General features: G+C 38.0%; 1 protein-coding gene across 1 annotated transcript in view; it reads right to left on the reverse strand.

Annotated features, from left to right (window-relative positions):
- Positions 1–12,785, reverse strand: part of LOC118271673 (ski oncogene) — a 57,688-nt gene extending 44,903 nt beyond the window's left edge. Inside the window, exon 1 of the mRNA XM_035587806.2 lies at positions 11,435–12,785. Coding sequence (XP_035443699.2) covers positions 11,435–12,244 — 810 coding nt within the window. The 5' untranslated portion in view covers positions 12,245–12,785. The remainder of the gene's footprint in view (positions 1–11,434) is intronic.
- Between the last annotated feature and the right edge of the window lie 3,251 nt (positions 12,786–16,036).

The raw sequence follows: 16,036 nt of genomic DNA on the forward strand, positions 1-16,036 counted from the left end.
TTGAATTTTGTACAAATGGCGATTGGACCAGTTACGAAACTAATTGTAAAAGAACCAATAATTTTATATTCAACTGCTAAAATAATAAAAGTTAAGAGAAACCCCTTTCATCCCGGACATTCAACTAAAAACGTGGGTACTTCAAGAACTACTCACAGAAGTTAAAACATTTGTAGCCGCCGGTAATGTTGGAGAAATACGTATTGTGGTTAGGGTTGACAATGAAGAATGCGGCTTCCCTACTTATTATAAACGATTGTGACAGACAGACTGACGCGTGTACGGCATTATGGGGCTTCAGTTATTTCATTTTAAAACCCTAGAAATAACTCCAATCAATCTCAATATGAAAGCCTCGTTACATTAGAATGCAGACGCTTTTTGAACAATGTAGAAAACTGACGAAAAATGCAGACAAAAAGCAGTGAAATAAAGTGCAGCACTCCGATGCTCTTTTTGAACCAGACATCACCTATCACTTTCATCAAAAAAGCTCAATGGACTGAAAATAAATAAAAACGTGCATTCTTTTGTTTCGCACTGAAAGCGGCCCCCGTTGGGCGGCGATAGGAGAGCGCTCAAAAGGTTATTTTAACTTCACTGAATGAACACGATTTTCCCATTAAAACTGTTATTTTTCACGTGTGCCATTAACTCGACAATGCAAATGAAGTAGCACTGAAAAACGTTGGAATATACGGAACAGAAAAGGGAAACTACAATTTTTATTACACCAATTTTAGCGTTCTTGTTTTTTGAAATTTCATACTACTCATGCTCGCATAGGGATCTTCTTTTAGTTTAAAAACCTTGTCACTTATAGGTTTTACGAAGAGAAAAGCTCTAAGAAACTCTTAAAGTTGTTATAAACAGAACGTGTCTTCTACAATGCACAGGCGTTGAACAAATTAAAGTACCTACACATTAACAATCTTAATTAGCGGTTGCGCTTCTAACTATTAGGGTTTATTAATTAATCATTTTCCTACTAATTTATTATATTAGTCGACAAGAATATAGCTTACAGTAAATTACAAAGGCGAGACGTTAATAAATAAGTCTTCACACGGCTTAGAGTGTGAAGTTTACGATGGTATTAAGTTCATTTCAAATATAAGTTATGCTCTAAAAACGTGTAATTAATATTTCTGTGTTAATTAAAAGATTAACTAGAGCTGCTAACGGATTTTAGTTTGTCTTGTATAGTCTAAGAAGTAAACATTGACTGTTTATACGGAATGCGTACGATGCGGGCCTATGGACGCTAACCTTAAGAAGTAAACATTGACTGTTTAAATATCAGATTATTCTTGGCAAAGAACATTTTTGTGATTTGGCTCTAGATCTATATCAATAAGTTTCTAATTTCCATCAATGGCTTACTACTACCTCTTCTTAGTGTACTTTGAATGTAATTACTTTATGTAACAATTTTAGAACAATGTGATATAAAAATGGCTATTCCAAATTGCGTGTCGAGAACCATAGATTTGATTGCGTATTAGATTAAAGATTATTATATTTCTTTGTCTTTAGATGAAGCCATTTTGTAATCTCCGGCGGACGATTACTCTACTTTTAAAACAATCTTTGTGATAGAAAATGATCTCCACTAACTACCTACGTATCTAGTTATTTTCAAGTATCAAAATTCCTTGCGTATCAAAATCGTCCGCATCACTATTTTTCAACAAAAATGCCGCAATAAAATTAGAATTTAAATGAACACCATCAATTAATTTGACTGCTTTATGTAGCTGGAGAAAAATTAGTCCCATTCTATAGAAATATCTCCGACATAAGAACATACAAAATGATCTAAATGAAACATCAGCCGGCAACTGTAGTGCTAACGCCTCATTATTTCGACAATTGTAACTTTTTAAGATTCCGACGCATACAAATTATACGTACTTTATGTTAATATAATAATACTGTGATAATTACGAATATAATTACTTATTATAAACAGCTGGTCTCTATCTACTACAAAACTATACAAAGGCGGATATTTTGTAAAACCACCGAGCCATGTCGCGGCTTATTTTTAGTGTAGTCAAAAAAACCTGTATTATTTACTTTTTTTAAAGAAAAAAGCAAATGCTGCCATGTGTAACGAATTTAATTCACTCGGGTATCACCGAACCATTATGTAAATAAGTAAATTAAATAAATAACTAGAGTCAAAATAAATTGATGATGTTATACAGTTTACGCGCGTTCTTTTAAATCGTACAATCAAAAAGCATGTTTAGAAAATTTTGATATCAATTTACACTTTAGTAATAAGAAGGAGGCAGTCATAAAAGTTCGTGATGGTGAGTGCTTTTTGCCATAAAAATAATGCCTACATCCAAGTTTTAATTTATGGATACCTACTGTTATATTACGTATTTAGATCTAGCAACGAATGGCTAATTTTGCACACATAACTTCACGTCAAGTCAATTTTTCACCAGCTACCACCAAACTTTGCTTGACCCTAGAATCAATCCCGGGATCCCTAGCTCGACAGCTGCGTTAGTGAAATCGCGATCCAAGAGGCCGTATGATGCCGACCCGGAGCTGCGGACTACCTAGCGGGTTTACCGGAGCTCCGACTCGAAAAGCAGGAGTAGGAACGGGGTGGTTTTTAGTCAGTAAGAGTCTGACACTCCCTCTCGCCTCACCATAGGTGGGAGAAGTAATTAGATGACTTTTACCCTTTAAAAATTATACATATAGAATTAGTTACTTCTACAGAAATAATGAGGTATTCTGTCTACATCTGACTATGAGTAAGTGATTTACAGGCGCCTAACTAATGAAGTGTCATACATTGAGTTCATAGCGACACGTGCCGCAAATCCGGCTTCTAGTGTTTATTTGCTAAATAATAGTCACACCACGACATAGACATTAAGGTGCAATGAACTCTTCAGTTTTTTGCTTTTAAAAAAAAGGATGAAAAGTTTCAGTCATTTTTAAAGCCACGACAGATTTAAATAAAGACTTCATTTTATTTTAGAAACATAAAAATGTCCACAAACACTGAGTTTATAGTTCATCTGTTCAATTATTATAAAAGAACTATTTAACTATCGTAAATAAGTAGTTTTGTATGTTTCATTAGCCAATTTGGCACCTCGTTGTTGAAGCCATAATCGTACAGAGTACATAACTATAATTTTAAATTATAATTCGCTGTTTTATGAGGAAATATACCTTTTTTTTATCTATTTGACTGGTAAACACATCATTTGGAATTGGAGAAGTCTTAAATAAAGTTTGTAAGTGGAAAATCATGTATTATTCTTATATAAAAGAGATTTATAAAAAGTTCTCCCCAGAGCAGACAGCTAGCGATTGATTGGTACATTCAGGACGTTTGCAGGCCGACCCTGTGTTTACAAAATATGTTGACTATTGACCCTTTCCCCTAACAACTTTGCTTATTCAGCTCTCCAATCTAAAAGGGTTACGTGCTTCCCATTAAGAATACTACCAATTCATCTCAAACAGAAGGAAATATCTACACACATTTTAACAATTCTAGTTAGCTCTTTATTTCACGCAATGACCTAGAGAACCGAAACTCGTTGACGTGACAAGGGCGACGTAGGCATCAAAATATAATCAAACATTCAACCCGTCAAGAATTTATAACATTTAAAAAGTTGGTAATTACATTTTTTCTAAACACTTTTTCTACTTTTAATAAAAACTGAAACCACTTCGGCCTGCTTGTCGCCCTCGCACGTCTATAAACAAGCATCTACAAATCACACGGCAGCCACTGTTGCTAGGCGAGCTAACCGGCAAAATCACGGAGTTGTCTATTTAAAAACACCTAGCATCAAGACTTCTAGCCTTTCTACTCGGGCGCGATATGTTTAAAGCGCACAACCCGACTGAGTTTTGTAGGTGAACCGTGTGCGTAAAATAATGTGCAGATGGTGTATTCTCAAACCGGTCGGGTTACACAAAGTAAACGTACCACGTTCATATGTTTCGCATTCAATTTGCATGCTTTGAAGTGTAGAGGTAGGGTTGGCATACTAAATACTGACTATTTTTAACTTTAGATATATTTGCGCTTTTGACCTCGGCCGTGTGGGAAACCACTTCGCACATTACGCGGAGTAAAATACTATTGTGTTATTGAGATAAGAGATACGAAAATGTAGGTAAACTATTTATGGCATCTACGTGTTCTGGTTGCCATTGAAAATAGTAAACCACAAAGTGTATTTTAATAGCCAACGTAGTTACCACAGCAAAAACTATGTGACTAGAGTTATCAATAACTAATAAGTAATATTTATTATTAATGTGTGATTTTTAAATCGATTCGGCCATTTTCGTCTGCAAACCCAAGACTTAATGCCAACATTAGCGTTAATTACGAAGATAAGGTCGTAAAGAAGCGAGAATAGAATCAGCTGTACATTTCAATGTCATTTAATATCCACATTAGTGAGGTAGCGTGTCCGTGAATAATAAATATGTGTTTACGTATTCCGTGAATAGTTTATTTTGCTGTCTGTACTGGCAAGTTGGTCCCCCGCGGTGTCTACTGTACCCCTAGCTGCCGTGCTGAGGGCTTGCACAATACATACGCAGGGCTACATTGTAATATGCACGACGCGCTCTACTGCCGGAGTACCACTCAATACTCTCGGTGATAATAATTGAAGACTTACACGGGTTCCGAGAAGTTTTAAGCTCCAGTAAGCAGTAATTTGTGGAGTTCATGCGACCTTTTGTGGCGCAAGATTTAGGGCACGAACGAGTTGGAATTAACTGTTTATTTTAGATACCCAGTATAGTTTTAAAGTTAAATATAAAGACGTAAGTAAGGAACTAACTATCTTTTTATCAATACTAAAAGAGTATAAAAATATCGTATACGGTATACCTTTACACATTCGATACCTACATCACAAGTTAAACGCCTCCGGGAATACATATAACTCAAATGGTACGTAGCACTCAAGACTGAAACCCAGAAACTTAATAAGGATCAATTTACAATTTATACGCAAGAAGTTTTCAGCTTCAAGACTTGGAATTGAGTTCAAGACAGTTTACTACCCGTAGTATCCCTCCCAGGGCAAACTCGTCAATTCCTGGGAGGCAAAGGGAGGGTTACGTCGATTACTTACACGCGCGCGTTTTAGGGATCCAGGAAAATACCGCTTGTAGGCCCACTCTAGGAGCTAAGCCGACGAACAAAGATCCAACCATTGCGGGGGTATTTAAAGATTAGTCGACAATTTTGTACGTCGTAGAAACTTTTTATGAATCAACTACTCGGAAAATCAGGGTCTGCCTGAACCTAAACATAAATCGTTAGAGCGAGGCCTGACTTGTCCGTTGCGCTGCGTTGCGTCGCGACGATTGGGGACAAATCGGGCCGGGGCCTAGACGTTCTAATAATTCCATCTTATTTCAGTTTGACCTTAAATTCCTTATTTCTCACTACAACAAAACAATGAATTCCTGATCAAAAAGCCCTCCATTTATTCAGTTAATTTATTGCGGCCTTTCTCGGAAACGATGTAACTTCGGAATAGCGCGTGTTCGGTAGTTGAGGCGTGATAAAAAGGAATATGTTAGCGTTAATGAAGATGGAAGCTTAATCAAGAACCGTTCATCCAACCCGCTAATTAAAGAATGCAGATCGCAGAACATTGACCAAGTAATCATGGTAGGTAGGCGAGGTGAGGCGGCTACGGGCTGCGATTGGCGCTCGCGGCAGGCGCGGCTCCGTTCACTTCGCATGACATTCAGAATACTTTGTAACTCGCTACCAACCTATACAATGCATAGCTACAGAAGGTCTACAACTATCTTACGTACATATAGGTACACCCAACACAAAAAGATATACAAAGCTTGCAAGGTGGTTCTAAACAGGTTATGTGCATTGCTTATTTATGTAACAGTCAAAAATTTTTTGTTAGAAGCCGTGTAAGTAACTTCACTTCTAAAAGTTACCTTTGATTATTTTCTGTTTCTTGTCCATTGCTAAGCGTAGCACGTAGAATTTAATGACTCTTGTTTACTTGGAATCGGGTTTCAAATGTAATTCAAATCAAGACAATACGGCTATTGTCGGTAGTTTTTCCGTACTGAGACAAATCGTGTTCACTTAAAGTTAATATAGACAGACGAAAAGTTGTTTATAAAAATGCGTTTGAACTAAATTCATGTCAGCGTAGGCCCTTCTATGACTACAACGAAACATAATCATAAGTTTCTGAGAAATAGAGATCATCAGATTGGTCAATTACTCAAGTAGTAAGCGGAGCTTAGTACGTGCGGATTGTCCTATAATGTCCGTAATATGAAGTGCGTCAATGTTGATGTATATTTCTTGGAGATTTCTGGAGTTTAACCATCTTTTGTTTCGATCAATACGAGTACGTTTAATACGAAACATTACAGCTATATTTATTGCAGGTAGAGCGAGGGGGAAACTACAATTTGCCTAAATTATTACAAATGGGTAGAGGTGAGGTTTAGCACTGATTGCGGGCCACACCCGCCTCTGCTACAATGAAAGGTATATGAGACCGAAGAATAATGACGCGGGATGTGTTCCTCAATAGAATGTTGAACCATTTGAATAGTTCTCTTGAAACCAATGTACGTAAAGTCTAATTTTAGATGTGCGTGAAATCTAATGCCTTATTTAATTTATTATCAGACCACATTACGGTTTTCATTTCTCATTGCATATTCATCTGGGTAATTCGGGCTTAAAAAGTATATACGGTACATCAGACACCCTATTTAGAAATCTTTTGTTCCTGACATCAAAACTGCAGTGAATGCTACCAAGCAGCACTGGCTAATATTACTTGAAAGATAATGCGCTCATGCGTCGTTTATGAGCTGCGCATGACACGCTCGCATAATTACACCCTGCGCCTGAGTGGAACGCAGACGGTGTGTAAAACGAGACCGCCATTGTTTAGCACGACTCTTGATAATGTATTGCAGATCCCGAGGGGTGCAGTTTTAGACAGCAGGGGATCAATTGTATAACAGGACAGTTGTTTAAAATCCCTGGCTAATGTATGCCAATGCCATCAATAAAATATAGTGAAGAGCTTAGCTTCACAAAATACGGGCTTTTAGAATATAACATTGCTTTGAATAAAATGGCTCTATCTAAGGTAACATCATTACCGAGGCATTTTTGTGGTAATAATATGTATCCCCTAGTTTTAATACTTGTATTTTGTATAACCCTTAGGCGCTCCATTACGTACGTACCTATTTAGTATAATGGTAACTCCGCCATGTCTGCTTGGCTACGTGCAGCGCAGTTACAGCCACTTAAGATAACCGTAACTCGTTTTTGTATCGTTGATGGAAGCGATCGAATCGTAATTTGCTACCGTAATATCAATGGTGTATCGGTTTTGGATCGAGGAAATTATACGTTTTAAGTATCTGTATCTGGTAGCGATTACAGATAAACAGTATATTGCATGATGTAAACGTTAATTTACTTGGATTTCGTGGGTTTATTAAGAATTAAATAAATTATTACCCGTTGACGAGTTATAAGCCTGGAATTTGAAGGATTCCTCGTATATCACATGGGTATTTCCATTCTAAATTGGTACACATGATAGTTAATATCATGAAAGATTACAGAGTTTGTTGCTCTCTCTAACTGATTCGGATGCCTAAAACTCAGCTGCAATGTCAGTAATAAACTTTAAACAGGTTACTGTCTAACAGATGAGCTGATCGCCATCTTTAAATTGAGCAATTTATGTAACACAACACTGTACATGTGATTCAACTCGTCCAGACAGACATCTTGCCACTTCCCGAAGCTGTGTGTGTGTAAATATACTTGAATGAGACAAAACTTGGATGTTTAAGTACTTGGGAAAGATATATTCATTCAGCTGTGGACGGCTTACGGCTGATGATGATGAAGACAAAACGACAGACGAAGTATAGTCACGTACTTATTAGGTATAGAAATTAGGAACTCATAGCTAATGTGAAACCATAACTAATTCCTTTAAACTTATTGAAAGCAATTCGAGAGCTCATTCTCTGTAAATTAGGCAGGTAGGTAGGTCACATAGTATAGTTACCTACCTAATTACTTATGATAAGACATTGTTACGTATTTTTGTACTTGAAATAAATCAGACGTAAAGTGCCGACGTGTGTGTCTAGAAGTGTTTGCAGTCCAAATCCAGTGCACAATATTAAAAAAAACAATTTTAACAAAAAAAAACCGACTTCAAAAAATAAATATTCCAAAACAAATTAATATGCACTAAAAAGTAAAAGAAATAATTGCGTATTTTTCAACAACTTAATAGATCAACTAACTTTACTAACTCATCACACACATTATAATGTAAGTAGGTACAATTATTGTTATTTTTGGAGTCGGTGTCAGCCTAGGAAACGCCAACAACTAGCATGGCACGAGCGGAGTGGTGGTTAAGTACCTACTTACAACTGGTGTAAAACTGCAATGTTTTGTTGTGATAATAGGTAAATAACAAACCTATCTTTGTTGGCTGACACCGACTCCAGAAATAACAATAATTGTACCTACTTACATTATAATGTGTGTGATGAGTTAGTAAAGTTAGTTGATCTATTAAGTTGTTGAAAAATACGCAATTATTTCTTTTACTTTTTAGTGCATATTAATTTGTTTTGGAATATTTATTTTTTGAAGTCGGTTTTTTTTTTGTTAAAATTGTTTTTTATTTCTTGATTTTTAGTGAATAACTTATTTGAGTATGGGTCGACCTATTAAACGCGCTGCTCATATGAGACAGCGCCGTTTAAATGAATAATATTAATATCTATCCATATTGACGCATAATAACATTATTTTCAAATGTATATTAACCTGATACCCTTACTTATGATCTGCTGAGCCGACAGCTAACAGTAACCTGTTCATAAGCTACATACATAGTCAGTTGTCAAACACACTAACAGATTAGATACCCACATAGGTATACAGTCATGTAACTCAGACAGCACATCAAGCTACCCATCATTCTATACCAGATATGCTACTATCTGTCCTGAATTTTATGGCTACTGAGAATGATAAGCTAGTATGCATCACTTCAACGTAAACGCAGAGCTCATTCTGCTCATTTTTAAGGAGTTCCCTGGATTATCTTCCACATTTATGGTCAGACTTTAAAAAAATTTATATGGGACCACACTGACATCGTACTCTTTCAAACACAAAAAGAATTTCTCAAATCGGTCTATAACTGCCGGAGATATCGATTAACATACATAAAAAAAAAAAAAAAAAATACGGTCGAATTGAGAACCTCCTCCTTTTTTTTGAAGTCGATTAAAAAAATATATACAGATTAAAGCTATCTACAACGCAACGTCCTCTATTTTATAACTAACAAAAATATCTGCGAATTGTTACGTAATTGGAAACACCCAACTTATTAACAAATTACTTAATTAAGCCGGAACAATGCGAATTTTATGTCTCTTTTTGTCGTTGATTCTCGGTATGACTAAGGCAAGTAGGGGACTCTGGCTATTTTATTTTCAACTATGGTCTACTAAGTAGTTTTAATGAGACTTTTTAATAGAAATACTTGAGGGAGAAACCAGCCATTTCATTCGTTATTTTGTTAATCTAATAAAACTACACTTCTATTAAACTATCAAAACATTGCGCAGTTTACAAAAACCCATCCGAGTCTAGCCAATCAGAACTTAGTAAACACTATAAACTAACTATCTAGCGTCTCATGGGTACATAATATTATATGTATTTTTTATCAGACAACTGATAAACTTGTTTTTGCAAATCCCGCGATAATGTTATATTAAATAAGTTTATTCAGACAAAATATTATGGCGGTGAATGAATGAGGAGTAAAACAGCATAATCATGGTTAGTTAACATTTGTATTTTATCTCAAATTGGGCAAAGGTCGTGGTCGATTTCAGTCTGGCTGGAATGTGGTACATTCGTTAACTTGTTCTACATAGAAACTAGGTCACGGCGGTGCATCAGGAAGGATAACTCTAGTCAATGATATTAATAGCATCGTCGACCATGTTAGGAGACGTCTGCGAGTAGATATTGATTGGTCATCGCTTTGTTTAGGACGATCAGACGATCACGTGGAAACCAGCTCGCATTGTATTTGGTATAGGCATGCAGGCACACATGAAAACCGTTCATTCATTATTAATTTATATTACCTACCGCAGAACCAGTAACACGTGTATATTGAAGTAATGACGTAAAAGTATTGCGAGTTAGTGAATACAGAGAATTAGAGAATACAGTATATTATGAAAATATCAATTTTCAGTACATACACGGGTCCGATGTTATTTGTTTAATATTTAATAATATTCACTTACATCGGCCCGCATAATTACTTGCACAATATTTACACTGGATAGTAGTAGGTATCGTGTTTATCTTAGATATTAATAAACAAAGCTGTAGAGCTAGTAGGGCAAGAAGTCAGCCAGAAGTCGCAGGCGCAGTGACCTTACATAACGATTGGAGTTAGCAGACTAAACAAATAACAGTTTCGCAGACTCAAAAATACAAACACATAAAATATAAACAATCGTTTGCCGATAAACGGCAGCGAGGCAGCAGCTGGTGCTCGATACGATTAATTTCTCCTAAATCGTGAAATTTACTTGGTGCGCTATCAATACATTTATTGATTGGCAGCAGTCATTAAATTGTCATTGGCGTTAGCAACTTCGTCGCGTTCAAAAGAGAAATCCCTTTAACGGGGCGAAGATTCACCGAAATAATTAAATTCTGTCTTTGTCCTATAAGACCAGGATCTCTGCCCAGTAGATGAACAATAATGTATACTTCATAATAACAATCAACACCTAACTATATGTAACACATTCATCGTGCACATTGCATAATTATTTTGCGGTTACAATACGTCATTTAGCTAACAATGAGTAGGTATTCACTTGCACATGTTCGTGTGACACTGGCCGGCCTGATAACACTATTTATCTCGTAAATACATGGCCACACTACGTATCTGTGATGATAATCAGCGGGTATAAGCACAATGGATGCGGAAATGTGCCGTCATCGGACGGTGCAGTGCAGCTAAATTAATAGCGCTTTCGAGAGGTTGGATGACGGAGAGCCTTTATTAGGTTCTGTTTTAAGGTGGATAGGGTTTAATGTACTTATTCAGAACTAGGTACCTAGTTTCAAGTTGGTTCTTTTAACTAATCTGAATGACAATAGGTATGTAATAGGTGGTTCAGTGAATGGCATTAGGTATTTAGGTAGGTATTGTATTCCATCAATGGAGAACGTAAGTTTGATTCCTATAAGACTTCAATATGAACCACATTATTGGTTATAATGCAATGATTAAGTGGATTTACATAGATACAAATAGGATAATCTTACCTGTTTTCTCTTCAACGGTAAACTCTGCAGTTTGAGTGGAACTGGAGGAAGTGCGGGAGCTGGCGCCGCATCCCGCGAGGCGAGCTCGTCCAGCAGTGCGTTACACTTCTCCTTGTCCAACTCCTCCTCGGCCACCAGCAGGAAGCGCCGCCATCGCGACGAGTCGAAGCCCCAGTGGCACGTGCGGTGCTCCGACTCGTGCGAATGACACACGAAGCGGCGGGGATTGTATAGAGATCGACATTCCAAACACTGCACTAAGTTGAGGTCGACGGCGCAGACGCCGCGCGCGCCGCCGAAGCACTCGTGGTAGACCCGGAAGCCCGGCAACTTGTGCGGGCGCGAGGCGGCTGGCGAGTGCAGCAGTGCCGCGCACAGCCGCTCCGCGTCCGTCTGGGTGATGAGGCCGCACGACGGCGCTGACTTGGGCAGCACCCCCGTCGACTTCAACTCGTGCAGCTGCTCAGGCGTGCACCGAGAACAGTAGATCTGCAGCTCGTCGCACACGCGGTTGATTTGTTCTAACGTGAAGTCCGTCAGCACGGAAGTTAAGATCTGTGGCAAGCATAGCCGCCGCTCGCCACCCACGCTGAAGCATGAGATGGGTTCGCCCTCTAGCAGTGTCTCGCCTCGCTCGCCCAGCACGGTGTCGGCGGCGAGCAAGATCGGCGGAGCGGCGGGCGGCGGTGGCGGCGGCGGCGCGTCGCCGCAAGGCTCGGCGCGCCCGCAGCCCGGGCCCTGCAGGCTGCGCGGCGCGCTCGCCTGGTATGTCTTCAGCACGGAGGTGATATGCGGCGTCACTACATCCATGTTCGATCACCTCCACTGTCGTTGCGGCTTCGCAGGCGCATGTCACGAGCGAGCCTACGCGCCTGCACGCACGACGCGCTCCGGCCGCGACCGAAACATGTCTGCCGAGCCGAGTGTGCCGTCGCGACGGCCCGGCCGAGCACACTCTGCTCAACGTCGGCGTCTCCGCCCCGTCGCCGCACGCACACCCGTGCAAAAAATACGCAAATAACCTCAGTTTGACACAAAATAAACGCACCTCTTGCTTAAAAATTGGTACTGCACCCACTGCAATCACAAAATTCTTTTAGTATTTGTAAACTGCATTCATAAAACTCAGGTCTGATTAGAACAAAATGGTACGTAATAGATGCGGACGCGTGAGACTGGGGCGTGGATTCCCGCGACCGGCCGCAGTCAAAGCAGCAGACGGATGGCTCGGCTACTGGAGAGTCTAGCCGGCGCCCCGCGACCCGCGCCCGCGCCCGCCGTCGAGTCACGTGACCGACCTTCCCGTCAAAATATCCAGAATGGCGGCGCGAGCCGCGGACCGCCTGCCACATAGACTAAAAGCAATAGATAGTTAATTAGGTAAACAATTGCATCCGTGTTGAGTTAGTTGTGTCATTCAATATCGAATAACATTTTCATGTTAAAATGTTTTCGGAAAACATTGTGCAGATTGTATCAAATTGTAAATTGTCATAATATATGTATTGATAATTAAATATGAAATGAAATATAATGAAATCCCACCCAAAACATAAATGTGAAAGGCTGCCAAGTTCGATAATATTGGAATGCTTCGCCTATAAAAGAAGTGAGATCTAAATAAGTACCAAGTTCCATACACAGACCTCAGTTAAAAATGATATAACAAGTTGGCAAGTTTTCACACACTTTGTTATAAACCTACTAAACGCAATGAGTCAAGTATATAATTTTCTATTAAAACTTGCCAAGTTATATCATTTTTAACTGAGGTCTGTGTATGGAACTTGGTACTTATTTAGATCTCACTTCTTTTATAGGCGAAGCATTCCAATATTATCGAACTTGGCAGCCTTTCACATTTATGTTTTGGGTGGGATTTCATTTATTTTTGTAAGGTTTATTTTATTTTTTTCTTATTTTACTTTACTTTGACTAAATACAAACTTTCGTAACCAATTTTAGGTCGGTACGACCATTGGAAGATATAGATATTTTTTTTGTTTTAGTTCCTTAGGGGTATGAATTTACACCTTCATTATTTTTAAAACCGACTCACACTTGGCCATTTTCAGATTTTTTCCTTTACCTTGACCTAAAGACCTACCTCCATGCCAAATTTCAAGTCAATACGACCATTGGTAGTGGTCTAGGTTTTTGATGAGTGAGTCAGTCAGTGAGTGTATAGTAAAAATAGCGATTTTCTGACGTCAATATCTCAAGACCTACAGTAGGTACATTAATGAAATTTTGTATTTTAGATAAGTAAGTAGATCTCGACAGATACTAGAAATTTCATATGCGTAGATAAAATAGATTTTGAGTTATAGGTGGGTCGAACTTGGCCCGAAATGGTTCGTGTAATATAACCCACGGCCGGTGTGTCGGTTTTTTGCTCGAACTTGGCGGACACACTGCCGTGTGTCTAGATGATAATCTTAAATCTACCTCTCCGTAGTGATGACTTAGGTAGGTATAACAATAAACTTGAACAGATACTTTCAAATCTAAAATAAAACTTGCATCGATTCGCATCGCTTTTAGGAAAAAAAAAAATCAAGTAGCAATAACACTGTATCAAATTACATAATAGACACAATTTTATATATATAATTTTATTTTCGTTTTTACTTAAATACATCAAAATCACAGATAAAACAAAACTAATCCAAAACTATAATAATTAAGCTCTTGCAAATAATAACATTTATTTAACAATGAAAATGGTTGTTATATGACATACTAGCAAACCCGGCGAACTCCGTTTCACCATCAATGATTTTCCCTGCTTTTCTCTTGAAATTTTCCTGAATTTCCTTTGCTATAAACCTCACGGAGCCCGAGACCTTTCCAACGAATGCGAAACCGTGGAAATCGGTTCGTGCGTTCTGGAGTTATAGCGTCAGGAAGGAAAACTCGACTTATTTTTATATTATAGATTATAAGTAGGTATACTAATGATATTATTATGTACTTGGGTAGGTGCAGTTTCATACTTTAGACACTCGAATAGGCTATTCTGAGGTTGGCACCTGAATTACTTCGATAAAATAGCCATACCACAGACAATAAGTTTAAATACATTAGTAATTCTTATACCGATGCAGCCTCATTTGTAATTATATAAGTATACCTGCAATGCATGTATACCTTTAGATGAAAGTGTATCAAAGACATCCATTTTAAATTCGGCCTTAATCAGCTACCTAGAGTACCTACCCATATTCTTTTTGAACAAAATGTTACCCGAAAAACGTCTAATTGAATGCTATTAAAGAATTTTATCTTGAAATGAATGAAATAATAACTTAGCATTTTCGATCATTTATTTATTTCTTATACTTGTTTATTACATTTTTAAATATTAAATTAAAAAGAAAAAAAAACATTTAAAAATATAAAAAGCAGTAGCCCATCAGTAACGGGATAAATCCAAGCTACCGGTGGTCAGGGCTCAAGAGAGAGGAATTTCCGAACAATACGCGCCGTGTCCAGAAGTACTGCCTTCTGCTTCAGGCTCTTGATCCAACCGTCTAACGTTAGCCTACTCAGGTGTTGGTCGAGGCTTTTGGCTATAAGGCCATTGGCAGATACGACTATCGGCACAATGATTGCTGAATCTACATCCCACATGTCGACAACCTCATGAGCTAAATCATGATAAATAATAACTTAGCATATTATTATGCACTGCAATATAAGACATTATACTTCGGCACATTTTCTCAAACAAACATGTGCAATTTCTAGCTAACATTATAAAAAGTCAATCAATGTTCCCTTGTACTTTCATATCTGAAGAAATAAAAATATAGGCAAAGTAAAAGTAGTGAATCCGTAGCTCTAGATATTCGTTTAATCTTTGGTATCGCGACACGCGCGGGGCGTGCGAAGCGCGCGGAGAGCTGCAGCGCGTGGCGCGGGGAGGGCGGGGCAGCTGCGTCTACTCCGCTCACTCGAGCTCCGCGAAAACTGCTTTTATCGCTACAAATATCACCTATTCTAAAAGAAACTTTATGTGTTTCAAATAGAGTCCATTTCTAATCTAGCACAAATCAATTCTGCTATAAATATACAGTTGGTAATCAAACTTAAACTTTATCGCAAAGAAGTTAAGATTAGTTTATATACGGGCATATTTTATCTTTTCAAGTATATATAATTCACGCATAGGTACTATTTAAGGCTTGCCACACATTGTTTTTTTAGAAAACATTTAGATGCGCGCCGACATGATGCGACGACTGTATTCAAATCAAGTCGAAGACCTTTTCTGGATAGAAGACCTATTCATACTCTGCAAGTACTTTGGGTAGGTATTATTATTCTTAATATACATACATAATAATTATTTAGTGTCTACCACACAAAATACTTAGGAAGCTTGTACATAAAATATCATTTCAAAAAGAGTATACCTACGAACTCATGTAAGCACCTACCTACATGTTTAGGTAGGTACCTAGTTTAGCCTTCATCGCGCAACGTTAGTTATTAAAATCGGTCTTAGTGTAACTAATAGATAAAATTGGAAAGAAGTCCTAAATAAAGTATATTAATGGTTCCGATGCAGTAATAGTTACCTGCATAGTATATACTTAC

This window comes from Spodoptera frugiperda, chromosome 5, assembly GCF_023101765.2.
Source record: "Spodoptera frugiperda isolate SF20-4 chromosome 5, AGI-APGP_CSIRO_Sfru_2.0, whole genome shotgun sequence".
NCBI lineage: Eukaryota > Metazoa > Arthropoda > Insecta > Lepidoptera > Noctuidae > Spodoptera > Spodoptera frugiperda.